General features: G+C 49.4%; 13 protein-coding genes across 13 annotated transcripts; 5 read left to right on the forward strand and 8 right to left on the reverse strand.

Moving 5' to 3' along the window:
• Positions 1 to 35: 35 nt before the first annotated feature.
• B9G98_04201 (hypothetical protein) lies at positions 36 to 2351 on the reverse strand (the record flags this gene model as incomplete). Its single annotated transcript, XM_024810758.1, has 1 exon — positions 36 to 2351. One exon carries the CDS (start codon positions 2349 to 2351, stop codon positions 36 to 38), a length of 2316 nt encoding a protein of 771 aa, XP_024666526.1.
• A 2093-nt stretch (positions 2352 to 4444) lies between these two features.
• B9G98_04202 (General amino-acid permease GAP1) lies at positions 4445 to 6199 on the reverse strand (the record flags this gene model as incomplete). The annotated part of the gene is made up of 1 exon (XM_024810759.1): positions 4445 to 6199. One exon carries the CDS (start codon positions 6197 to 6199, stop codon positions 4445 to 4447), a length of 1755 nt encoding a protein of 584 aa, XP_024666527.1.
• Positions 6200 to 8223: 2024 nt separating this feature from the next.
• B9G98_04203 (Mitochondrial group I intron splicing factor CCM1) lies at positions 8224 to 10281 on the forward strand (the record flags this gene model as incomplete). The annotated part of the gene is made up of 1 exon (XM_024810760.1): positions 8224 to 10281. One exon carries the CDS (start codon positions 8224 to 8226, stop codon positions 10279 to 10281), a length of 2058 nt encoding a protein of 685 aa, XP_024666528.1.
• Positions 10282 to 10344: 63 nt separating this feature from the next.
• Positions 10345 to 10947, reverse strand: B9G98_04204 (Golgi apparatus membrane protein TVP23; the record flags this gene model as incomplete). The annotated part of the gene is made up of 1 exon (XM_024810761.1): positions 10345 to 10947. The coding sequence occupies one exon, from the start codon at positions 10945 to 10947 to the stop codon at positions 10345 to 10347; it is 603 nt and encodes a 200-aa protein (XP_024666529.1).
• Positions 10948 to 11160: 213 nt separating this feature from the next.
• B9G98_04205 (hypothetical protein) lies at positions 11161 to 11445 on the reverse strand (the record flags this gene model as incomplete). Its single annotated transcript, XM_024810762.1, has 1 exon — positions 11161 to 11445. One exon carries the CDS (start codon positions 11443 to 11445, stop codon positions 11161 to 11163), a length of 285 nt encoding a protein of 94 aa, XP_024666530.1.
• A 365-nt stretch (positions 11446 to 11810) lies between these two features.
• Positions 11811 to 12626, reverse strand: B9G98_04206 (hypothetical protein; the record flags this gene model as incomplete). The annotated part of the gene is made up of 1 exon (XM_024810763.1): positions 11811 to 12626. The coding sequence occupies one exon, from the start codon at positions 12624 to 12626 to the stop codon at positions 11811 to 11813; it is 816 nt and encodes a 271-aa protein (XP_024666531.1).
• Positions 12627 to 13173: 547 nt separating this feature from the next.
• Positions 13174 to 13968, reverse strand: B9G98_04207 (Copper resistance protein CRF1; the record flags this gene model as incomplete). The annotated part of the gene is made up of 1 exon (XM_024810764.1): positions 13174 to 13968. One exon carries the CDS (start codon positions 13966 to 13968, stop codon positions 13174 to 13176), a length of 795 nt encoding a protein of 264 aa, XP_024666532.1.
• Positions 13969 to 16546: 2578 nt separating this feature from the next.
• Positions 16547 to 17779, forward strand: B9G98_04208 (Inositol phosphosphingolipids phospholipase C; the record flags this gene model as incomplete). The annotated part of the gene is made up of 1 exon (XM_024810765.1): positions 16547 to 17779. One exon carries the CDS (start codon positions 16547 to 16549, stop codon positions 17777 to 17779), a length of 1233 nt encoding a protein of 410 aa, XP_024666533.1.
• A 134-nt stretch (positions 17780 to 17913) lies between these two features.
• B9G98_04209 (Uroporphyrinogen decarboxylase) lies at positions 17914 to 18996 on the reverse strand (the record flags this gene model as incomplete). Its single annotated transcript, XM_024810766.1, has 1 exon — positions 17914 to 18996. One exon carries the CDS (start codon positions 18994 to 18996, stop codon positions 17914 to 17916), a length of 1083 nt encoding a protein of 360 aa, XP_024666534.1.
• A 182-nt stretch (positions 18997 to 19178) lies between these two features.
• B9G98_04210 (Riboflavin synthase) lies at positions 19179 to 19910 on the forward strand (the record flags this gene model as incomplete). Its single annotated transcript, XM_024810767.1, has 1 exon — positions 19179 to 19910. The coding sequence occupies one exon, from the start codon at positions 19179 to 19181 to the stop codon at positions 19908 to 19910; it is 732 nt and encodes a 243-aa protein (XP_024666535.1).
• An 11-nt stretch (positions 19911 to 19921) lies between these two features.
• Positions 19922 to 21175, reverse strand: B9G98_04211 (Ribosome assembly protein SQT1; the record flags this gene model as incomplete). The annotated part of the gene is made up of 1 exon (XM_024810768.1): positions 19922 to 21175. One exon carries the CDS (start codon positions 21173 to 21175, stop codon positions 19922 to 19924), a length of 1254 nt encoding a protein of 417 aa, XP_024666536.1.
• Positions 21176 to 21710: 535 nt separating this feature from the next.
• B9G98_04212 (hypothetical protein) lies at positions 21711 to 22973 on the forward strand (the record flags this gene model as incomplete). Its single annotated transcript, XM_024810769.1, has 1 exon — positions 21711 to 22973. The coding sequence occupies one exon, from the start codon at positions 21711 to 21713 to the stop codon at positions 22971 to 22973; it is 1263 nt and encodes a 420-aa protein (XP_024666537.1).
• Positions 22974 to 23287: 314 nt separating this feature from the next.
• Positions 23288 to 23611, forward strand: B9G98_04213 (hypothetical protein; the record flags this gene model as incomplete). The annotated part of the gene is made up of 1 exon (XM_024810770.1): positions 23288 to 23611. One exon carries the CDS (start codon positions 23288 to 23290, stop codon positions 23609 to 23611), a length of 324 nt encoding a protein of 107 aa, XP_024666538.1.
• Positions 23612 to 23660: the final 49 nt, after the last annotated feature.

The following is a 23660-nucleotide window of genomic DNA, read 5'->3' on the forward strand; positions in this document are numbered from 1 at the left end:
ATAAAGCAATGGCGCGCAAGCATCTAGCGTTAAGATTAGTCCCGGAAATAATGGGTGTATGCTCGGGATTGTTCGTGGACCTCCATTTGTACTTTGAAACTGTTAAGCTCTTGCTTGATTTGATGCGCCAACCCGGGTGTGCTCAGGCGATGGCAAGTGGCCTCCTCAGGAGTGCGGTCGTAGTCCGTCTCGGCATAGGTATCAAAGACAACGATTCGCGATGAGAACGAAACCTTCTGGCGACGAGGGCCGGACCTCGAGCCTTTGCGAAGAGAGCTGCGAGTACGAGAGCCAGCATGCTCATAAACTCCCCGGAAGTTGAAAGGCTCTGTATCCAGCGCGGGGTGGAAAAGATCCAAGGAATCCAAGGTTGAGGGAAATGAGAACGTTTCAAGACTCTTCAGATCCTCAGGAGTCGAGCCGACATAGATCTCCTGAGGATCGGGAACAGACTCCTCCTCGCGCTCCTTTGCGCTTCGATTCGATCTTCGAGAAGATTTACGACTCAATTCGCGATGAGGCACATCGAGCGAAGACAGGATGTTGGCCACGCCTTCTGCATCCAGAGATTTGGGAAACACTGTCGAAGAAGCAGTAGACAAGTCAACGCCGTCATCGTCGGATTCTGCCTGATCATCAGCAAGAGTGGGTAAAGGAGTGGGCGTTCTCGTATCTTCGACACCATCTGAAAAGATAGCAACTTCAGGTGTCTCTGGAGATAACGCATCGCCAAACGCCATACTAACAGGGCGGGCCAGGCTCTCTTCTGTCTCCACCGCTGACGGGATACGAGAAACCGAGCCGCCTTGCCTATCACTCAAACTGTTGATTGATGATACAGATACCGGACGGGAAACGCCCAAGGAGTTCCTATATGACCGAGGGGTATAATCAATCTTCGGCTGGCTTCCTTTGTGATCACGCAACTGGTGTCGCAGCTGAGATTCAACATGCTGTTGCTGCTCTTGCGCAGACATTGGACGTGTTAGGACCTCGAAAGAAGGCGAGGATGGGACCTTCTTGTCTTTCCGCTTAAACATAGTGCGCATCGAGCTCATAGAAAGAGTTGACATACTTGACTTGACCGAGGTCATCGAAGCAGCATCACTCTTGAGTTCCTGGGAGCTTTGAGTACCAGTACGAGAGGGCTGACGTGCAGGCTTTACCGCTGCCTGGGATTTAGCAGAAGATGAATTAGTGGTAGACTTGCCGGATCCAAACAGGGACCGCAGACGATCACCAAAGGAGCGCGACTTCTTCAATGTTTGTTTCGCTTGAGCATCAGCATGCACTGGCGCCGGCGCCGGCGCCGGCCCTTGAGATCGAGCATTAGCAACAGCTTTGGCTTCACCTATGACGCCAAGAACTGATGCAGGACGTTGTGGTTGCGTGGGGCGTACGGGGCCTCTACCAGGTTGGAGACTTCTTGTCTCGGCGTCGTTCTGAATTGATGTCTTTGGAGAAATCTCCGGTGTCAGCGAATAGTTGGTGTACATGCTGTGTGGACGAGGGGCTGGCATGGCAACCACAGGGGGTCCACGGAGGGCTTCAACAGATGGAGATCGACGGGAAGTCGGCTCAGACTGACGTACCATTGGTTTCGTATTCTTCTCGTCAGAAGGTAAGTCCACCATAGATACTGAGTGCCTGACTCGCATATCTGATGGCAATACCAATGGTCCTTGCTTCGCCGGCTGTCGACGGGCTGGTGGCTGGGTCACAGGGTCAGGCGGGGAAGGTGCTCTAGCCCACTTTGGTTGAATTGGCTGGAAAGCGGCGGTTGGACCACTTACCGAAGATGGGGGCGTAATACTATCAACCGGGACTGGAGTCTTTGTGGGCGAATTACTGCGGGCTTTGGGCAGGGTGAGGTCAGGCATCGATTGGACCGAGGGCCTGTTAAGCACATCGCGCACTTGTTGAATGTTTGTTTGTTTGGAGGTTTCATCAGGAATCGAGCCGCTGGAGGACGTGTTTGACGTTTGAGTTGACGTCGAGTCAAAGTCAAAACTTTTGACGCTCGGCGAAGACCTCAAAGAGGGGCGGTGCCGATGATATCTGTCAGGAACAGAACCGGCAGGCGCTGTTGTAGAGCTCATGGGAATTGGCGAGCTTCGAAACGAGTCATTACCTGAAACCGATCTAGAGCGGGGATGGTAGCCGTTTACCTTGGAGGGCGAGGGGGATGCGGATCGGGGGGGATAATAAATAGACCCAGCCGAGTAGGAGCGGCTAGAGTGGTGAGTCCACGGAACAGACTGGCCAGGATACGCTGTATAAGACACAGGGCCCTGATGGGGCCTGTTCAGGCGTTGTTGCTGGTTATAGTGGCTGTAGGCTGCGTAGGACATTCAAGGGAAGGGGCGTTTTCTCAAGGAGCAGGAGCAGCGAATGGGTAAATGATCGAGGCCAAACCAATACAAAGGAAATAAAACTTGTTTTACTCCTTGACCGATTCAGGTACGCTAATTAAAGTTCGACTGACACCGTACACGGCAGACAGATGCGAGAATAATCCTCGAAGCTAAAAATATAAGCAAGGGGAAAAACCAGGCAGGAGCAACGATAGCGGCTCCAGAATGCAAACTGTCGCTTTCGACGATATATATGTGTGGCTGAGACCGTGAGAGATGAGCCAGCACAACTGCGTTAAAACGATCTGTGTCGAGGTGGCTAGATCTTAACAACCGCCGGCCAAAGTTGAACTTAGTCTCTAGGTATCCAAACGATATCTAGGCGTTTTCTTTAAATATTTCCTTTGGCGAGGTTCCAGTTGAGTGTCTTTGTGCCTGCACAAAAGTAGCTACTCAAAATTACCACCCTTAAAAAAAAAAGCGTGCCACTGTCCTTTAAGGTGTAATGCTGGAAACCTAGAATAGGTGGTTAGCACATCTGTCAGCCCGCACATGCAACTATAGTAATGTGCATGACCCGATGACGCTGCAACAGCAACCAGCGGCAGGAGACTTACCGCGGATACCGCGCGTACAAGGGAAGAGACATACAAAGGGATCAATCAATTCAATCGCAAAAGAACAAGCTGTGGTGACCTTGAGGATGCACTGTGTGGTTTAGTGTTGTTTTTTTCCGAATTGTCCTCGTGTGGGATCTATTAATAGCGTTGTATCACGCGCCCCCACGCTCGTGTATATTGGCGTCAGAGCCAATCTCTCCCACGGGCAACAGCCGAGATTGGCACGGCGTCAAATCGCATGTACGCTTGAACACTGTTACCATTGACTGGTTTTCATCTGAGTTTCCCCAGCTCGTCAGAAATCTGGATTTCTTCGCCTCACTGTTCTTACCTCAATATGGACAATTTCATTGTTTCTCATCTGCAGGCACGGCGCCTAACCCTTGCGCATACAACCCACCTTCGGTCGTGATCTTACCGAATGTGGTCAGTATTATATTCCTACTAAGATGTAATTCGATAGCGAAAAATTCTGCAAACGCATGGTTGACTTGTGGGATGCATGCGGGTTATTATGATTTTATTTCAGGCTGCCTATAGCTTTTCGAGGGTTGCTTTTTAGGCGAACCCCTCTATTCGCCTGCTGTTGGGGTTAGGGGGCTATCTTCGTCTGCCGGGTGCTCGTCGAAGCATACTCTGGTTTATTGTCTCGGGTTCAGCCGGAGCATTCAACATTGTATGTGCAGTGCAGACACACGGTGTTGCTAGCATATGCCAAGGGTTGCTAGCATGTCTACACCTGTCATGGTCCGGGAAACCAGCATGGCAAAACGGGTGCATCCAATCAACTTGGGCTCTCTTCTCATGCATGCAGGAACAAGAAGTAGTGTATCCCTAAAATGGCGAACAAGAGACACTTACAGTCACGCATAGAGCCCGCCCTACTTGAGCCCTGATAGGGTTCTGCCCAAATATCAGCTCCCGGCACCAGCTGTTTTCTCGTCCAACTTATGTCGTTTGTTGAATCTTTGTCCCCACCACCCTCGATCTCCCCTAAGCCATCTCAGCAATTCGTTGTCTAAGCAGATATGCAGGCTGGCTGCACACTCATAGAAAAGTAATTACTCTGCATCAACTCGAGCCAGGACACTGCTGCTTTTGTTGTTGCTAAAAATACACCGCACAGTTATATCCCGAGCAAAAGTATAATATGCCTACTCGGTAACAAACCGAAACAATTTCGACATGATCTCAGAGGGATCTTTGCTCTTGCTCGATCGAGATTGCGGGACGGACCAACAGAGTACAAGCACCTTGCCGACCAGCCATGACATGCACTCGATTCCAAGGGCCAAGGGTTTAAGCCGCATCGATACTATCAAGAAAACGACAGCCGATAACCTTATCAGCGGTCTTGACAAATTCAATCTGAATGATATAACACAGTTTGCCGACTACGGAAAAAGAGTAGTTGGGCAAACTCAGCACTTGGAACTATAAGCTACACCAAATTGAATAAACAGCGGTGGGTTAGCACCAGAAGCGATAAATACGGTAGAAAATAGAGCGCGACTTGATGTGCAGATCCTCCTCCTGGTTAAGGCGCTTGATGGCTTCGATGTCAACCTGCCGCATGCCACTATCGAGGTCCATATCTTTGCCACGAATGTACGGCTTCCAGTTTCGAGTCCAGATTCTGTGCCCTATGTAGAATAACAACACAACCGGCGCAGACAGATAGCTCTTGAAGAAAGTTTGAGCGTCCGGTGACTGGCCCGGAGGGAACAGGGCCATCCAAAACTGCAGGCCCAGCACTGCCATGTTGATAGCGAAACCAAGCCAGGAACCCCAAACACCAGCTTGTGCTTTGAACGTGAGCTCGTCGAGAGACCTACCCTGCACCCGCATACCATGGCGGAAACGGATATGACACAGGCAGATCGATCCCCAGGTGAAAATTGAGGACATACCTGTAAATGCCAAGAGCCAATCGAATACCTTGCCATAGCCGTCGTAGGCCGAAAGGAAACAGAGATTACCCACTGCCAAGGTGAACAAAATTGAAACAAGAGGACGTCCCTCACGATCAATGTACTTGAACCAGCGAGGAGCCATGTTAACATGCGCTAAAGCTGTGAGCGTTCGCGAGCAGCCATACACCGAAGAGTTGGCAACAGACAGAACAGCGAGAATAATAACCACGTTGAACACCGAAGGCAGGCCGCTAACACCGGCATTTTTAATGGCAATAACAAATGGTGAAGCGCTACCGTCAGAGGCAGTTCCAAGATTGGGGTTGTTATAAGGGACCAACATGGAGACAATGGTCAACGAAACAATGTAGAACAAAATAATACGCCAAAACACCTGCTTGACTGCTCGAGGAAGAGTTTTGTGAGGGTTAAGTGCTTCTGCGGCTGCTAAACCGGAAAGCTCTGTTCCCGTGAACGCGAATGCCGCGTTAACAAACACTGCTGCGACACCTTTGAAACCATGAGCAAACGCTCCAGGGTCATGCCAGTAATGAGCACCAAGGTACTTGTGGCTAGGTCCTCCACCAGCGGCAACCACAATGCCAAAAATACAGAAGCCCACCACAGCCAATATCTTGACAATAGCTAGAATAAACTCGACCTCACCGTATCCTCGCACGCCAAAAACATTGACAACGCTAATCAAAACATAAAACAATGAGACCCATGCAGCTTTGTTGACATTGGTCGCTCCATTGTCATCGTACTTCCAGTAATTGATCACCACGGCTGCCGCGATAAGCTCAAGAGGATAAACCACAAGCCACATGACTGCATAATTCCAGCCCATGGCAAATCCCCAGGAGGGATCAAGGAAGCGAACAGAAAACACAGAAAAGGAACCAGAAATGGGGTAGCGAACCGCAAGCTCGCCGAGGGCATTCATTGTTCCAAACAGCATGAAACCAATGATAGCAAAACCAATAACCACAGCAGCCGGCCCACCTGTTTTGAAAGAGCCACCAGAGCCAATAAATAGACCCGAGCCAATTGATCCTCCAATAGCGATCATCTGAATGTGTCGGTTCTTGAGTTTGCGTTTGAGGGGTTGGCGCGACATCATGATCGCCTGGATCTCTTCTTCGGACATGCCCGAGGTGTCGACCTTGTCTATCTCCGCTGGTTTGAAGCCATCAATAACTCTTCGGAATAAACTACCCTGAGGTTTACTTTCTTGCTCTCCCACTTCAAGACTGCTGATTTCAGCTACACGAGCGAACTCCTTGGAGTCAGTCATCTTGGTGGGGTCCATGTTCAACGAGTTCCTATGACGTTCGTAAGATGGAGTAGACAAGACTTAATTTGACGGCGATCAAGATAGATCCGCCTGTTATATAGAGCGTGTGCTCGACTTGGGCATGGGCGGGTGGGTTGGCAATGGCTGATACGCAGCACTGCTGCATGCAACCTATAGATAAAAGGCATTTTGCATGCAGCCAGGTATCTTCGTCGAGGTATCATGAGCTATTGGGAAGGCTCTACTTGATATTTAGAGAGATATATCAGCTCTATAACTCAAAATCCCCGACATGAAAAAAAGCTATTACCTGGATTTTGCAGCTTGGTTCGTAAACTCTTTCTGGCCCCTCTTGTGTGCGCGTGGGGTATGCGGGTCTTTCACTATCAACCCCAGCCCCTACTATACCCTTACCGCAATACTGCAGGTTTTTTTTTCCCCAGACAAAGGCTGGCGCATGTTTGTGCTTGGCAAAAGTTTATGTCTGAAACGAGTTGGACGGATACCCATAAGGATAAAATAGTTGATGTGCTCGTAAATTTGCTGTTTAGTGTTTTATGTTCACATCAGTAGAGTATGCTAGTTCATTTTGGATGTAGGGAACCGAAAAGCCGGTAACGGCGTGCATCGGCGAGCAAGATCGTGATCGCCGGGACCAGGAGACAAATAGGCCACCTCAGCGCATTTGCGTGTCAGCTCATTACAAGGGTGCTTTTAGAATCGATTTTGGTAGTGTGAGGTATTTTGTTACTATGTCTTTCCACGACTATTCTGGCGGGGCGTCATTCTGCGTCGTTTTGCGTCATACTGCGTGGGGGCTATGCAGGAATCTCTTGGTGTCAGGCGAATCGGAGCGGTCCGAGGTGTGTATGAGCGGGTATATTCTAGCCCAAGTAATACACCCGTCTAGATTTCGAAAATACCGCTTGAACGTGAAGTGTTGATACGCTCGAACATAAACGTGGCACTTTCATACATCTATTGAGCGTCAGTGGCCGAACGGATTTCCCACCCACTTCGTAATGCAGGCCCGAATTTACAAGATTCCCCAATGGGATTTGCACGCAACGGCCCAAATTTTGCAGAAACAAATAACTAAACTAATTAGTACCGAGAACTTTCGCAGCCCCACTATTTGAGCCTCGCAGTAAGTTGTATTCGCTCTCAGCTTCCGATTCCAGTCAAAGGCTGCAGCTTGACTCAAGCCATGCGTGCTGTCAGTGCCTGCCTGTGGATAGGGTTTTGCTGGTGTATGAAAACAGTGTTATCAAGGGCACATGAGAAAGGCTGGGCAGATTCAATAAACTTGACACTCGATTCTTTGAAAGTCGTCGTAATCCAACATAGCTAGAACAAACCAGAAAGCCGAACTCGACGGAAATCACAAATCAAACTTTTCACACGCACACCGAGGCTATCAGGGGTCGCCCTGCAGCATATGGCCTAAATAGGCTATTCTATCCGTTACTGACTGCGAGAGCGTGATGATATGGCAAAGCGTGCTGTGGATGTGTGCATATTTTACGACCAGATTAGCATACTACAGTCCCTGTATAGATTAGGTTGTTTTCGAGTTAGGCCCGCAAAATGTGCCGTTCTTAGCAGTGAGTTATGTACTGGTCGCTGGCTTTACGGCATACAAAAAACATGTTCTGTTCAATTCATTTTAGAATATACATATCATGGATCTCTAGTTGGCGTTATCTGCGTAAAAACCAGCACGACAGACTTGATCTACAATATATTTTCGTAAAACGAAGGCACACTGGATGGACCAGAAAATTACGGTTAGAAAATTAACTTTTTGCAGACTCGTCCAAAAGCTATTAATCGATGCGATGTAATTAATTCTGCAATATCCCTGGTCTCAATAGCCTACACATGAAAAGATTATTTGATTATATAAGCAAACGGGAAAAAAACCAAGCTAGTTGACTAAAATGTCGGAGTTTGGAGTTCTGCTATTTCAACCAGGATCTTGATCACGTAATAGTTTCTCGAAATTTTAAATCTCAAAATCTTAAACCCAAGAATTGAAAATGCTACAAAGGTATGGAACTAAGTTCCTTAACCGAGCAAATTTATTCTTAGTTCAGAGACGTACAGTGTTTGTCTCCACAAAGCCAATACGCACAAGACGGCGTGGATCACAAATAAGACCGAGTAAACTTGATGAAGCTGAGGCGCAACTTGATTCGCAGCTAAACGAGTTGAAACATCAAGAACTCCAGTTGAGAAAATTTCTGGAAGAGCAAAAGGACAAGCGCATTCAAGATACCATTGTGGAGAACGATAACCTGGAGATTTCTCAGAGTGCATCAAATAAGGATATCTCTGCAATTGAACAAAGCATGCAGCAGCTACCGGCTGGCAAGAAAGAAGCCAGTCTGTTTTTGAAATCTAGACCTAATGAGCTCCCAGAGTCCATTCAGAACAGGATCTATCCTTCAAAAACTGCGCAACTGCTGGAATCAGATCTCAGTTGGCCCCATAAAATTGATCTTCTCAGCAGTAAAGGTGGCTTCGAGGGGATTCCCCAAAGAGATATTGGTATATTTATTCATCAGGTTCCCTTGCTGGCACGAGCCAACAGTGTCGCTCGGTTGGAAAAAATGCTTCAGGACGCCAAGGTACCGTTCGACACCTCCATTGTAAACGGCTTGATGTCCGGCTACGCTCAAGTAGGCTCGCCTGAGAACGTTGAGCGTTTAATGAAACTGGACCCTTCTCCTCCTACTCATTATACGTTTGGACATTTGGCCAAGGCCTACTTCAAAACCAAAAATGTCGACCAAGTTGGAGCAGTGCTGCAGCGAATGAGTGAGCTAGAGCTTCAGCCGACGCTGCCCATCTACACTACAGTTATTCAAGCCTGTATACAAAGTAGGCAGTATCGTCGGGCCCTCAAAATTTTTGACAACCTAAAGTACATGGCTGTGAAAACGCAGCCGGATGTGAAGTTGTACAACACTATGATGCTGGCGGCTTCAAAAGAAATGAATGTGAACAAAGTGTTGGATTTGTACAGAGAAATGACGTCGAGAGCTGTTGATCCGCTTGTACCTGATGCAGAGACCTACAACACGCTTGTCTATGCGTGTACACGCGACGAGAAAACCCATATCCAAGCGTGGAAATTTTTTATGGAGATGCTCGATGCGGGCTTATCCACAGGACGTCACACGATGAATGCCCTTCTGTACATGTGTGCCAATACTGGCGAGCTCTTTTTGACGAGAGCTCTTTTCAAGCAGCTATTTATGCGTCCAGAATCTTATCCTGATGGGTTTGCTTTAAACTGTTTGTTCACAGCATATGCCAAGTATACCCCGAACACGCTTTCGACGGTTCTTGAGAGTCCCTATGGACCCAAGATCCGCTCGAAGGTTATGATTCAAACAGGCAATGAAGCACCCAATCTGGAAATGATGCCACCAATGCTGCCTTTGAATTTGCTGAGCTCTGAGTTAGTAGTGGCAGAGTCGGCTGCGTTGGTGCAGTTCTTTGCCGAAAAGCAACCGGAAATCCTTTTTGTACAGAACATGGCATCGGCATCCAGCAATTCCCCGGTTTTATTTAATTTTGTGCATCTCCCTGCAAGACTAGGCGACTTTCAGGAGTACAAGCGACGTTACCACAAGTACACTTTTTCGGTGGCCGCTGTGAAGGAGAAATCGACCGAGGAGGTGAGCAAACTCAACCAAGTTGCTATCCCCCGAGATGGAAACGTGTATCGGCAAGCGATCCTCGCTGCGAAAGATGCAAAGGATCTCGAATTTGCCCGGCAGGTCTGGGAAGAGCGAGGTTCTTGGCGACACACCGATATGTTCAAGCAGCTGCCCAAAGAAGCGCGGGAAAAGTCAGATATCCGGTTTGCCCGCGACATGGTGGAGCTGTTTGCAGTCAGTGGAGAGGTCGAAAATGCCCTTCGCATTGTGCTCTCCACGTCCAAGTACTTCAGATGGCGCCGCGTTCACTTGCAGCCTCTGATTGATATTTGCGTTGAGCACGAGGATTTCGCTACTTTGAAGGAGATCCACAAGTTGCTTGGTTGGTACTGGCGGCGCGAGCAGAGCCTTTTACACGAGAAAATCTAGCTGGCTAAACAGCTCTTAGTTTTGCAGTGTTTTATGTATATATACAAGGCAGACAGCCTTTCATCAACTACTCCAGAAACGCGAGGCCATGGACGTGGCGGTGTTCTGTCCCCAAATCTGGGTGACTCCCGAAAAGAGGCGACCTACGATATTCGAAGAAGAGGTATTTGCCTTGGCAAACTTATCACTTCGGTTGTATGCCAACGTGTTAGTGCCCATAAGAACAAGGGCGTAGATGACACCCAGCAGCCAGATAAGCTCAAACTTGAGCACTGCAACCAGACCCAGAACAGCCCATGCACCTGGCACGGCGTACATTAGCAGCCAGAAACATTTAGAGTCAATTGGATTGATGTACCTGTCTGGGCTGGCAGTCTCATACACCCAGGTAGAAGTGCCGTCCTCTGAGGTTTCGTTCCACCACCTGAGGCCTACCATTAGTCTACCAGACACATTTTTGACTGTCCAGAAGTCGAGGGCGAGGAGAATGGCTACAAGGATGAACACCAGCGAGAAGTCGGCGATTACCAGCGAGCCGAATAAATAAAGGAATAGCGGAGCGAGCCGAAAGAAGATGTAAAAAATAATCGCCACCGGGTGCGACGACTGCCTCAGCCTATCGAGCAAGGAGTCGGGCACGTTGCTGGCGGGCGCTGGTTGAGACATGGTTAATAAGGATCACCGGGAGGTGGCCTGTTGACTGGCAACATGAGCCTGAAAGTAGTAGCGAAACGTCAAAGCAGTAGCAGTGTGCACGAATGCCAGCGGGAGCAACCTCGGTAATAAAAATAAATTGCAATAAACAGTTTACGGGCTATGTACAAATCTGAGTACGTGGCGAACGCATTCAATGACAGAATGCGGCCTGTGCACAGCCACTCAGGCCTTGTCTGCGGCGTCATTCACAGAGGCAGCAGCAGCAGCAGCAGCAGCCGTCTGCTTCTTGGCGAGTCTTTCCTCGCGCATTCTCGCCAGCTCGAGCTTGAGCTCGATCCGGTCCTTCGGAATCTGATTCAGGCGGTTGGGGTCGGGCCAAAAGTCCACGACATTCAATCGCTCATGCGTGTTGTTACCGATGTAAAACATGAGCACAATAGGCATCGACACGCACACCGCGAATTTGAAAATCTCCAAATTAGGCCCGGAAGGTAGAAATCTTGACATTGTGATGACAAAGACGGCCGGCGGCAGTTCGGGTTTTACAGCCAGTGGGACGGCAGGATGAAGTACAAAAAAAAACCACAGACGATACGAGGGTTCTAGTCAAATCACGAATTAATTCTCGAGGTTCAGCCCCGGGCTGTCCCTATTGCGATCTCCTTGCTTGTGCTATTTCTTATTGTATTCTTGTTTAGAGTATGTATAAAAGAGCGTTCGAGGCACTCGGTTTAGTCACGACCTTCCTACCAAAACTCGAAACTTTACGAGCTTCGAGGGGCGGTGGGAGGGGCTAGACTAACTGCTCTTTTCGCTAACGACATCTTTGACATTCGACAGATGTAGTTTGATAGTAGGGGAGCGTACATATATCAGTCAGTTACACTTACCGTAGCCTGTGGAGATTCCTGGATGGGCACCGAATGAGGGAAGCCGTTCTGAGACTTCCTGGTCACTGTCGTAGGCAAGTACTCGAGGGCCAGACGTGATTTTCTTTCTGTGGGACGTGGGGCGTGTGTAGTGTCAATAGCCTTTTGTTCTTTCAGACGCCGGATTGCTTGTTTGTACTCGGCGACGACTTGCACAAAGTCGACCTTTTCGGCAGAGTAGCCCGAGTGCTGGTCGTAGATTTTTTGACAGAGAAAGCTGTTCCGCTCTTTTTCGGCCTGCAGCACTTGCTTGAGCTCGGATATCTCCTCCTTTGCCGCTTTTAGGTCGCTCTCAAGCTCCCCAATTCTGCGGGTGTTGTCCTGCTGGAAGTCCACTGCCGTGAGAAGAGATGAATGCGACGTCTTTTCCTGGATCGTATCGGCCGATTGTGCAAGGGTATTTCGTTTGTGATTCTCAAACGTTTGCTGAAACGAATCAAAGGAATACAAGGACGATGTTCTGGGGTTGACTGTGGGGGGGCTCACAGGAACCGCGACCCGGGACTCGTGCTGAGCGGGGTCTAAAGTGCGACCGGCCAGCTCGGAAACGTCAATGATGTTTGCCGATGACGAGGTGAGTTTGGGCTCTGTGATATGCAGGTGAGACGAGCGAAGCCCGGGGGATGTAGGGTCCCGTGGGGATTTACTACCCTGCCCGTTGTGGAGAATGAAATGCTTGAACTTGACTTTCCAAGACCCGCGGTAAAAGTGGGCTCCGATGCCTTGTGCCGGCGGGAGCAATGTGTCGTACTCGTTCATGTGGAGGTTGCCCGAGTATGGTACGCTAACAAACTGAAAGCAATGGCTTTTATGAGACGTTGCTTGGACCAATCGAATAAACTCAAAAACAAAACGCAATTAGGCCGATCTCGAATTACGGTTGTCAAAGTCGGAGATTGGAGATTCGAAATCTCGTGTGGGTTCACGCCGATGTCCAGATGGGCACTACGATCAGAATAGGCAAGTATTGAGTTCAACAGCCAGCTGGATACAGGAACTGCTCGGAGGGGCTCGCTATGAAACAAGCAACTACTAGCCGGGGGTGAAGCGGAGTAGGTAAAACTCTATTTTAAGCAGATTGAGCTTAGTGCCCAATCGATAAAACTACTAGTTACCTACCTTGGATAAGGTTAACCTTATAACTCAGCCAGGTTTAAAGTTCATGTTGACTCTGCGAACTAGGTCAGAATCAACAACATCTTGCCGTCGAATAACGTTAATTGATGGCAAAAGGCCAAGGAGGTTCGGGACACTAGGTGGCACCAGGGAGCAGAAGCTGGAAAAGTATCTAAGAACGTCTGAATAACTAGTGACTATATAAATAACTCATGCGAGAGAAAGAAGAGGATCCCTGAGGGAATCCGAATGCGTCGTCCTCAAAATTTACAATTGGCTCCTGAAATCGCTCCTCAAAAGTAAAGCGCTGAGGAAGGGTATAAAGCTCGAACTGCGTGTCGTAGCCAGGGTACACCGAGGTCTTGAAAGACGAGGGTGTACTTGGCTGGATAGATCGCCTCAAGGGCACGTCGTTGCTGCTCGACAGGCTGTTCATACCCATGTTCTCGAGGACACTGTCGGAGATGCGGGGGGAGTTCATGTTAGAATCGACGCTCCTGATATCAGAGTTATCGCTGCACATAGACTCGGGAGGACTAAGAGGGGCATACGGGTCCGTGTTCGGGTAAGTTGTCGACCGTTCGTCGTATGCAAGTGTGCGCTGAGTGGCTTCGTTCTGAGAGGGGTAGCTCCTAAAGTTGTTGCTTGCACGGTTATCGAGCTTGCCGGAGGCAATGAGCGCGCGTGCACAGCTAGCAGGAATAGTTTGCATCTGCTGGGAGTTGTTCTGGGCACAGGTACAGCCCTTGGAGTTGTCGGCGTTTTTACAGGTCAGGCTTGCGCAGCTCTCTGACGGACCAGCACAAACACACTTGATCTTATTATTTCTTGCCTGGCGCGTTCTTCGGCAGTACATGCACATGCTGGAAGGTCGTCCTTTTCGTTTGATGATGAAGAGCTCCTCATCGTAATGGTCACAGCCGGAGACGCGATGGCCACGAATACAACGTTGACATGAATACTTGGTGCCGTCTATAACAATCATAGTAGTAAGGTGGGGGTGGAGGGGTCAAGATATGGATTGGAGGCTTGCTGGATTGCTAGGATGGAGCCGCCTCCTGGGCTCTAGGCAGTGCTTTTATACACGATGCATGGCGGTCTGCAAGATTTTTAGGAGATGCATATCCACGCTACGGCTCCTCGCACTCAAGGTAAGGGTAGCACGCACCCTTGCTGGTGCTGAGGACAACCTGGCTGAAACATGTTCGGCGAAGCAAAGTCCAGGCCCATGATTGCATGTGCGGTGGCAGGAAGCCGCCGCCTGTTTTACGCAACTTTTATGAGGCTATAGCCATCCCAGTGTCCAATTCTCGAGAGTGTTTCTTATGCCGATACCCAAGGAAGCTCAAGCAAAAGTAACTTAACCTAGCCTCGACAGCGGGTACCTCCGAAACAAATGGTTCGGGGGTTTATTTTGGCGACTCAATAGCTGCTCAAGTTACTAATAAAATCCTTTTTAAAAAAACTTGCTTGCTCATGCTGGCACTAAGGTCGTCTATAATCTAATTTGTGGCTTTTCTGAGCTCCGCAAACAGGACCAAAGCAAACCGAGTCGGCTGCTGCGCTCTGCTGCCCCTGGGGCTGTAAGCGAGATTGGTAAGCTGGTCTCGCACTTCCTCCCAGTGTCGCTGGGACTAGTCTACGTCAACAGATTTCCGGGGAGACAACCTTAATTTTAAGCCCAAAAAGTGGGATTACTAGGTGTGGGGGTACGCTGATGGGATTGAGATATACACCGGTGCCACGACCAGGTACCTTTTAAATTCAGAATGTGTCGAATTTCGCTGAATAAAACATCGTATGACCCCTGTTCGGTACCAATATGCAGAGCTGCGAGCTGCGTCTCTTGGCGAAAAAACAAATCCTAAACGCGCATGTGACGGGTGACCCCAGGGCTATGAGACTTTTAGGCCAGCATAGCCATTTTAGATCCCAACTGTACAGGAGGCCCAAGACGAGAAGGCTCCTCATAAACTGGCACACACGACGAGCCGGCTCGGCTCTCGGTATATGCAGTGTCTGTACGGTTTTTCCGTAGCGAGCTCCTAACCCATATAGAATCCAGGCCGCTGCAAGAGACTCATTACTAAGGGGATGCCGGTAATGTAGCTGTCAAGATGGCGGTCAGAGCAATAGTGAATACCCAATGTGTTGTGCTTTTAGGGATTGAACAGCGGCAATGTGTCTAGTGTGAAGCCTGTGTATGCACCGTGGTAGCGGCTCACCCCTGAGCTTTCGTAAAGCAGTTAGAGGCTTAGCCACCGTCTCATCCTGACCTGCGCATGCATAGAGTATTTCGAGTAAACGTGATTACGAAAATATGCAGAAATTTTGCGTTAAGGATAGGGGATGCAGGGGCGTCTTCTGGTTTCCATTTTCTGCATAAGCATGACTTTCTGCTGATTGAAGACACTTCTGAGCACGCACTGAAATGGAGTGATACACGAGGCGGCGATGCCTAGATGACTCTCAGATACTGACCAGAGGTACGCCAGACCAGAATGTTCCCCTCACTGGTGGTCCATTTCCGTTTTTATTAATATTCGCAGCAGCACCTCTGATGCAGTTTCCTGCCAAGTGGTTATGGTAGTGACACTGTGGGAGTGTGTAAGGTCATGCGAAAAATGCACGGAGCTCCACGTGCGTGGCTTCATGGGCAAGACAATTAGACCGCCTTATGGTAAGGACTAGTATTAATTAATCCCATACCGATCTCGCCCCAGCAATCGACGAAACAACGGCTCGATACCCCACCGAATCTAGCCACAGATTGGCCAGATCGGGCTGCCGCCTAAAGTAAAGTCATCCAGACATGGGAGCCCTTTGCTGCAGTAAACCCTAACCGTACCAACCACAATGTACACCACCATGCCTACGCCTGTTTGACGACCCTTGCTTGTATTGGTAGGAGACCTTATTAGGCTTATGCTAACAGGAACTATGAATAAAGTCTATTACCTCTATTTAGCGGTACGCCCAGAGGTCGCGTTTGCTGGCCCGGGCGACCCGGCCGCCGCTATGCATTTCTCATTGCTTGTCTAATATTATGCTTTACAGCAAAGTCCAAATTTACTGACCTCCGAGCTCGGGGGACCGAAAATGCACTGAATGAAATAGCCTCAAAGCGAGGGGTGCCCAGTTGCTGCCAGGGCTACTGCCGGATAAAAGTGGCACCCCCATGTTTTTCGTACCTACATCTGCAAGGAAAACGCCGACCTCGAGCTCAGATTCTAGAATTCTGAAACCCAGCTAGCAAATTTAGTCCCAGGCGTAGTTTAGGAGCGCTCATATACTAAACCGGTTGTTACACGACTTGTACAAACTAAATGTAACAACGCTGTTTACGCCTACGCTACGTTGGTATGTCCCATGTGCCCCTTGTGTGACTTTTTTTGGGCCGAGAGGTGCCCCTCTGATCGAGCCAGAGAGCCAGCCTCTTATCACCATGTGAAGGTCGACGAGCTCTGCGAGAAAAGATTCCCATTACCTAAGCAGGGTGATAGGGTTTGACTCGAGAACAGGCCTAAACAAGAATTCTTGACGTTTTACACTTTTGAGAAGTGATGTTGGACAATCAGGTCCGCATCCTAAGCCTAAATTGCTGGGGGCTCAAGTACATATCGACAGAGCGTGAGGCACGCATTACGGCGATATCGGAGCGCCTGCGAGAATGTAGCCATTACGATATTGTCGCTCTTCAAGAGCTGTGGGTTGACCGTGACTACGAACACATCAAAGCCGCGGTGGCGCATTTTCTTCCCCACACCAAGAGGTTCTATTCCGGAATTTTGGCCGGCCCTGGCCTTGTTGTTTTTAGCCGTTGGCCAATTGCGCACTCGTCAGTGTTCCGATTTCCTCTGAATGGGCGGCCGTCTGCATTCTTCCGAGGCGACTGGTACGTGGGCAAGTCCGTGGGGTTTTGCATTATTGACCACCCCAGCGGCCTCAAAATCGACGTCTTTAATGCCCATCTTCACGCCCCATACGGCACGGGTGACGCTGCATACACATGTCACCGGACTAGTCAAGCATGGGAAATGGCCCGTCTCGCTGCGCGAGCGAGTGAGACCGGCCACGTTGTTTTCGCGGTGGGTGATCTTAATTCACGGCCAGGTACTTTAATGCATCAACTATTCGAGAGAACGGGCCGCTTGTCCGATGCCTGGGTCACCTGCCACGGCGAGTACGAGGGAAATATAGCATCATTGAGTCCTGAAGACCAGATCCTGCTCGCCGGAGTCACATCAGATAGCCAATTGAATACGTGGCGGGTTAATTATGCGAAAGAGCGAGCAAAGCGACTGGACTACATTTTTTACGACGAAACCACCGCTGCACCGTCAGAGTGCAAAGTAGTATTCACTGAACCCATCCCCAACATCGGGTCTGTTAGCGATCACTTTGGCATCGAGGGCTCGTTCGTCATACACACGCCGACTCCACGGCAGTGCGACACCGATGTGGAAGGCTCGTTGACAATGTTTGAGCAAATCCTCATGATGATCACAGAGTACAAACCAGTAGCCAAATGGCAAGCCAGCTGGCGTATCTGGCATTTCTGGCTCTCCAATGCCACTGTAGTCGGCATGATGGTCGCGATCTGGTGGGCCGCCAAGTCCGGACGGGCCTACGTCGGCTTCATTTTCACGACCGCTACAGCACTGATCATGACAGTGGGTGTTATACAAGGCTTGATAGGGTATCTGTTTGGGTGGGCCGAGACAAGAGCCCTCAAAGAATTCGAAGATGAGATTTGGATGGCTCGGACTTATCTTGCCCCGACAAAAGCCTTGTGATCCATGTCCCCCCGCCTCTGTTTGTCCTTTTTCTTTCTCCTTTTCTGTCCCGCGCGACCTTTTCTAATTAATCATCGAAAGAAACTGCGACAAACCTATTTCTAGCATCTAATATTGTTTGTACTTTTACCTATTTACAGAGAGCCAACCCGGTGACACTCCTCAAGGAACCAGCCGATGTTTTCGGGATCCATGAAAGGATGCGTGCCATGACCAAAGTTGATGATATAGTTTTGCTTACCACCGTTGAATCCCTTGATCATTTCCTCGACCTTGGCGGTGATTGTCTCCTTAGAGCCATACATCACACCAGGATCAAGGTTGCCCTGCAGCACTTTGCGGCCAGCGACCTGAGCTACCGCCTGCGCAGGGTCGTGCAGCCAGTCAAGCGAAATGGTGTTATAGTTGGAGTTGCACAAGTCCTCGACGGCGTACCAGGCACCCTTGGCGAAAATCGTCATAGGCACGGGCTCCAAGCCGAGTTCTTTAAGACGAAGAGAAAGCTTTTCAGCAATCTCAAGCAAGTAAGGCAAAGAGAACTTTTTAAATTCGGTGGGCCCAAGTTCACCAGCCCAAGAATCAAAGATTTGCACCATTTGGGCGCCCGCCTGAACTTGCAGGGCCAAAAACTCAATGCATGTCTTTGTCAATAGCTGCAACACTCGGTGGGACTCCTGAGGGTACTTGTAAATCCATTCACGAACAAAGCGGTACATTTTAGAGCCCCCGCCTTCGATCATGTAGACAAGGAGGGTCCAGGGCGCCCCGCAGAAGCCGAGCAGAGGCACTTCTCCATCCAACTTCTTGCGGGTCAAGGTAATCGCCTTGAAAGCCCAATCGAGCTCTTTGGAGACGTCGGGATTGAAGTTGAGCTTGGAATCGACTTCCTCAGGCTTTCTCAGCGGGTCAGGGAAATGAGGGCCAGCGCCTTCCTTCATCTCGACGGTCATACCGAGAGCCTGAGGGACAACTAAGATATCGCTGAAAATAATAGCAGCGTCTAAGAGACCTGGATAGTGTTTAATCGGCTGGATAGTAATGACAGACGCCTTCTCAGGGTCCCGGCACAAATCAAAAAAGTCGCTCGAGCCTTTGTACTGGTTGTACTCTGGCAGATAGCGACCAGCCTGGCGCATGATCCACATCGGAGGGCGCTCGACCTTCTCGCCACGAGCAGCCCGCAAAATCAGGTCGTTCTTCAAAGGTGCAAACGACATTATCGTAATGATGACGCAGCCGTCCCTCCCCCACAGAGTCTAGACTCTGAATGCCAGTTTGGAGAAAACGGATCAAATAGGTAGATGTTAGAAATTATTGAGGAATTCCGGTAGTACATTACAATGAGTATCTATTAGGGCAAAAATAAAGTAAATTTAGCTCCGCGAGTGACCAAGCGACTATGCAGCCATATTATTACGTTTTGCCCCGGAACGCCGCTTGGAAACTTGACATGTTCACTGGAATTGTCGAAGCTCTTGGAACTGTTGCAGAGCTACAACAGCACGATACCTCAAAGTCGGGAGGAAATGGTGTCTCACTGACAATCACAGGTGCCAGTTCCATCTTGGGCGACTGCCACGACGGTGACTCCATCGCCGTTGACGGCGTCTGCCTGACAGTTACTGAGTTTGACAACGATTCGTTCAAGGTAGGCATTGCACCGGAGACTCTGGACCGCACAAACCTCGGTAAAATCGCCAAGGGCCAGAAAGTTAACCTCGAGCGTGCTGTGGCTGGCCACGTTCGATTCGGCGGCCATTTTGTCCAGGGTCATGTTGACACCACTGCGGAAATTGTCAATATTGAGGCCGACGAGAACTCACTGCGGTTCACATTCAAGGTCAATGATCCGAAAATGCTCTTGTACATTGTCGAGAAAGGCTTCATCGCCATCAACGGTACGTCCTTGACGGTGACCGAAGTAGACGACGACAAGAGCACTTTTGGAGTCATGCTTATTGCCTACACCCAAGAAAAGGTCAGTATTGCTCTCAAAAATGTCGGTGACACTGTCAATATCGAAGTTGATCTTATGGGCAAGCTTGTAGAGAAACAAGTGAACGCAGCATTGAGCAACAACAGCTCGTTTCTCGATAAATTAGTCCAAAAACATGTCAACAAGGCTCAGTAGTCTATAAAATGCTAATCAACTTCAGAGACTTCGAATACGAGAGACACGCCCTCATCGCCGGCAGAGATGATTCGGCTTCCATTCTCCTGGATGGCAAAGCCCAGCACGCCGGCATTATGGCCAAAGCACTGCCACACTTTGTTGCCAGTAATTACATCCCAAACAATCAGCGATCCGTCGTAACCACTGGACACTAGCTTCGTGGTGCCTTTGATGAACTCCAACTTGGTGATAGCACCCTCAATCTGCAGAGTGTTGCGCACCTTCCAAGTCGCAATATCCCACAGCTGGATTTGACCCCCTACGTTGCCCACAGCAACAATGTTGGCTTTGTCTGCCCAGGCAATCGCCTCGACGCTTCGGCTCTCTTCGTCCTCTGCATCGTTGCCGGTATCAATCTTCTGCAACAGAGCTCCGTCGTCTACTTTGACAATAACCATGGTACCGTCCTGAGAGCCTGTCGCAAAAGTGCGGCCCGAGGGCGACAAACATAACACAACCCACGGATGCTCGCCTTTGAGCTGAGCAGGTCCCAAGTGATAGTTGGCCGTCGACTGGTACACGTTCCAACTGATGATCCCTGCGTCGTCACTGGCACTGATAAGGGTCATTTTCTCCTCGTTATCAACCTCGGCAAACAGCAGGTCGTTGACGGCTTCCGAGTGAGCGTTCAGGACGGCGATGTTGTTCAGCTTGTTGCCGCCCATTTCGTAGACCCAAATTGAGCCATCTTTCGCACTAATTGCAAACACAGGCTGCTTCGGGTGGATGCGAAGACACACCACTTCGTCGACCTCCTGCAATGAGGAGAAAAACTCCCATTTCTCGCCCCCAGCTTTGGACCGCCACACTCTTATTTGGCCATTCATGTCTCCAGTAACCAAATATTTGCCATCACTGGTAAAGCCACCGGCAACTAGCGACTCTGTGTGGCCGGTCAATTGGCTGGCTACTCGGGGTGGGTTAGAGTGGGTAGTCCACAGATAACCCATCTCATCACCGCCGCCAGTCACCACCATTGGCAGCGTCGGGTGGCTGGAGATCAGGAAAATAGAATCTTGGTGTTGGTCAAAGTACGTCGAGGAGTTGTTGGTGAGATCGATCTCCAAGTTTCCATGCTCATCGAACTCGTCCTCGTCGAGATCCTCATCGTCAGACATGGGCTGATCTTCATCGACAACCTCTTCGACAACTTCACCAACCTCGTTCTGGTTAATGAAGGCATCGCCACTTTCCTCCTCCAAATCTTTAGCTTCCTTCGACATGGTAGTCAACCGGGAAAAAAATGACCTAATCTTGCATGAAGTGCTGCCAATGCCAAAAATTCATGGAGGACTAATGCTCGAGCGGTTTTCGAAGCCAAACTATAAAAAAAAACTTGGGAAATAGACAGCAATATGATGCATCAAAAAAGTTGTAGATTGCGGGGGCTCAACTACCCAGGCGAGCAAAACCTGACTTAATCAATGGACTCACAAACAAGACGGGCAATGGCCATCGCGGCTGTTCTGGCAAGCTGTGTGCTGTTGGTAGCGACAATTTTTGGCTATGCGTTGGCTGCAGACTGGCTCAGTGTGGTCGCAATTCTCTTTTTGGCATCTCTAGGATTCACCTTGTTTGCCACTTATCTCAACATGCGAAATCATCAGTACTCGCACGAACCATTGCAAACCGGTGTGATAGATGCTTGACGGGCTCGAAACACATATTTATTTGTTGTGATTTTCCCACTTGCGTCGTATGGGCTCAAGAAGTTGCAGGTCATATTTTATATCATACATATATAGTGTATCAAAGTCAATGTGTGGAGACTTGTCGAGACTCGTCGAGCAAACCAAAAATGCTCGAGGGTCCGAAGGCCATGAACTCACTTACTCATTTGCTGTGATGACCGCTCAAGAGCTTGCTAGACGCACGCCTTCGCTGCTCACTAAAAGCGGGGAGCTGGTGACGACCTCGCTTCCTGCAACAGTTAGCGACGTTAGAAAACATTTTCTAGAGAGGTACTATGAAGTGGACCAGGCAGTAGTTGGTGTTTCGCCAATTGTCCCCCAAGCTCTGGTAAGCCACCTCCTGAGCACTAAAAAGGACGGAGCGCTCAAGGTCAAATATGAGAAGGGAGATAGCATCACAAACATGGAGGGTGCAATGCACACTGTAGTGGTACCAATTGCTCCCCATGTGCTTATTTTTGGTGACCACCGCTATGAAAACGAGCACCGAGTCCCGCTATTTCCTGCCAAAAACGGGCATTTGCAGGCCCGGCCGGTGATTATCAGTGCCTTAGTTCAGCCGGATTTCGAAAACCATAGCGTTCTGTTTGATTTGATTAAACTCGACCGAAATGCTGTTGGTGAGCCTCTAGAAGACAATTGGCAGCCGGCGAGCGCAGAAAAAAAAGCCAACCCGAAATTCTATATCGAATACGAAAAAAGTTTGAAGCAGCATATGATCTACCACTTCACCACTGCGAAGGCTCTGCCTAGCAACGCGGTCGCCTTGTCGAAAGAAGACCTGATTGCCCGCATCCGCGAAGGTCAGCGCGAGGGGCTATTCTATCAAACGCACGGGTCTCTGCTGTCTATTGAGATGCTCCTGAACATTGTTTACGAACAACAGCGGGTTGAGCACAAGTTACTGCATGAGCTATGTCCCAATGGATACGCTTACACGTGGGACCCACCCGCGATTTTCGCCAAAACCATTGATTCCGACATCCTGGACGAGGTCTGGGCGGCAGCAATGCTACGGCTGACGCCTACTCGACTGAAATTACTGGCGTTCAATGACTGGAACAATGCCAACATCATTGTCAGGCTGACCCTCGCCATGCACGTTCCTGTGGTTGCTAAGGGTAGCCTGTTTCTTGGTCACAACCAATCATACTTACCTCCTAAGCAGCTGAGGGACTGTGCATTAGTTTTGCACAGCAACAGCGATGCGTTCGGGCAAAACGTGGAGACCGAGATCGAGTTCACGAGCCTCGACGGAGCCCTCGGGGCAAAAAGCTCGCTAGCCGCACATCTCCATCGAGCCCACAAATTCCCTGCTATTTACCTGTAACTTTTGTAACTTTGACCTGCTGCACCATCATCTAGATTTTACCACATGCTGCCGACTATCTGCTCACGCGACCTTTTTCCATCTAATCAGGGTAAGGTCTGATGCAGGCGACGTGGGTTGAAAAATTACCGTGTATAAAACCTTGTTGTTGTTGCACATATAAAGTGCAATAAGCATCACCCGAAGAACCAGATTTGTGATTGACCCTGCGCTTTGTGAAAAGTTTTTATTAATTTGTGTGCCACGCATATCTGCATTGCTGCATTGCTCTAGTTTGACGTCCAGCTCCAAATCAATCCACAAATAAAAACACAATGATGATCCCTCCGCAACCGGACTCTCCAGACCTGTTCCCGTTCTCCCCCGTGGATGATAGTCCCATGCATCCATTCACACCGCTAATTGTGCCCACCTCGACTATAAGCCTGCTCTCTTTGAGTTCGTCAAAGGACAGAAGAACTTCGGGAGACTCGCCACTAGTGTTCCCACTTCCGAAGCGACATGTGCCAATACACCTCCGCAAACTATCCGTATGCTCTGCTATACCAGACTCGCCGAGCCTCAGCCCCGTCTCTTTGAATTCGTCGCCTTCAAAGCTGTCTCTCGGGCGGGCGGCTAACTACCACGCCGAGCAATGATTTCCTTGATTAATAAATATATGTTCTACGAAGAATATACAAATGCATC

Source organism: Wickerhamiella sorbophila, assembly GCF_002251995.1.
Source record: "Wickerhamiella sorbophila strain DS02 chromosome Unknown contig2, whole genome shotgun sequence".
Taxonomy (NCBI): Eukaryota; Fungi; Ascomycota; class Dipodascomycetes; order Dipodascales; family Trichomonascaceae; genus Wickerhamiella; species Wickerhamiella sorbophila.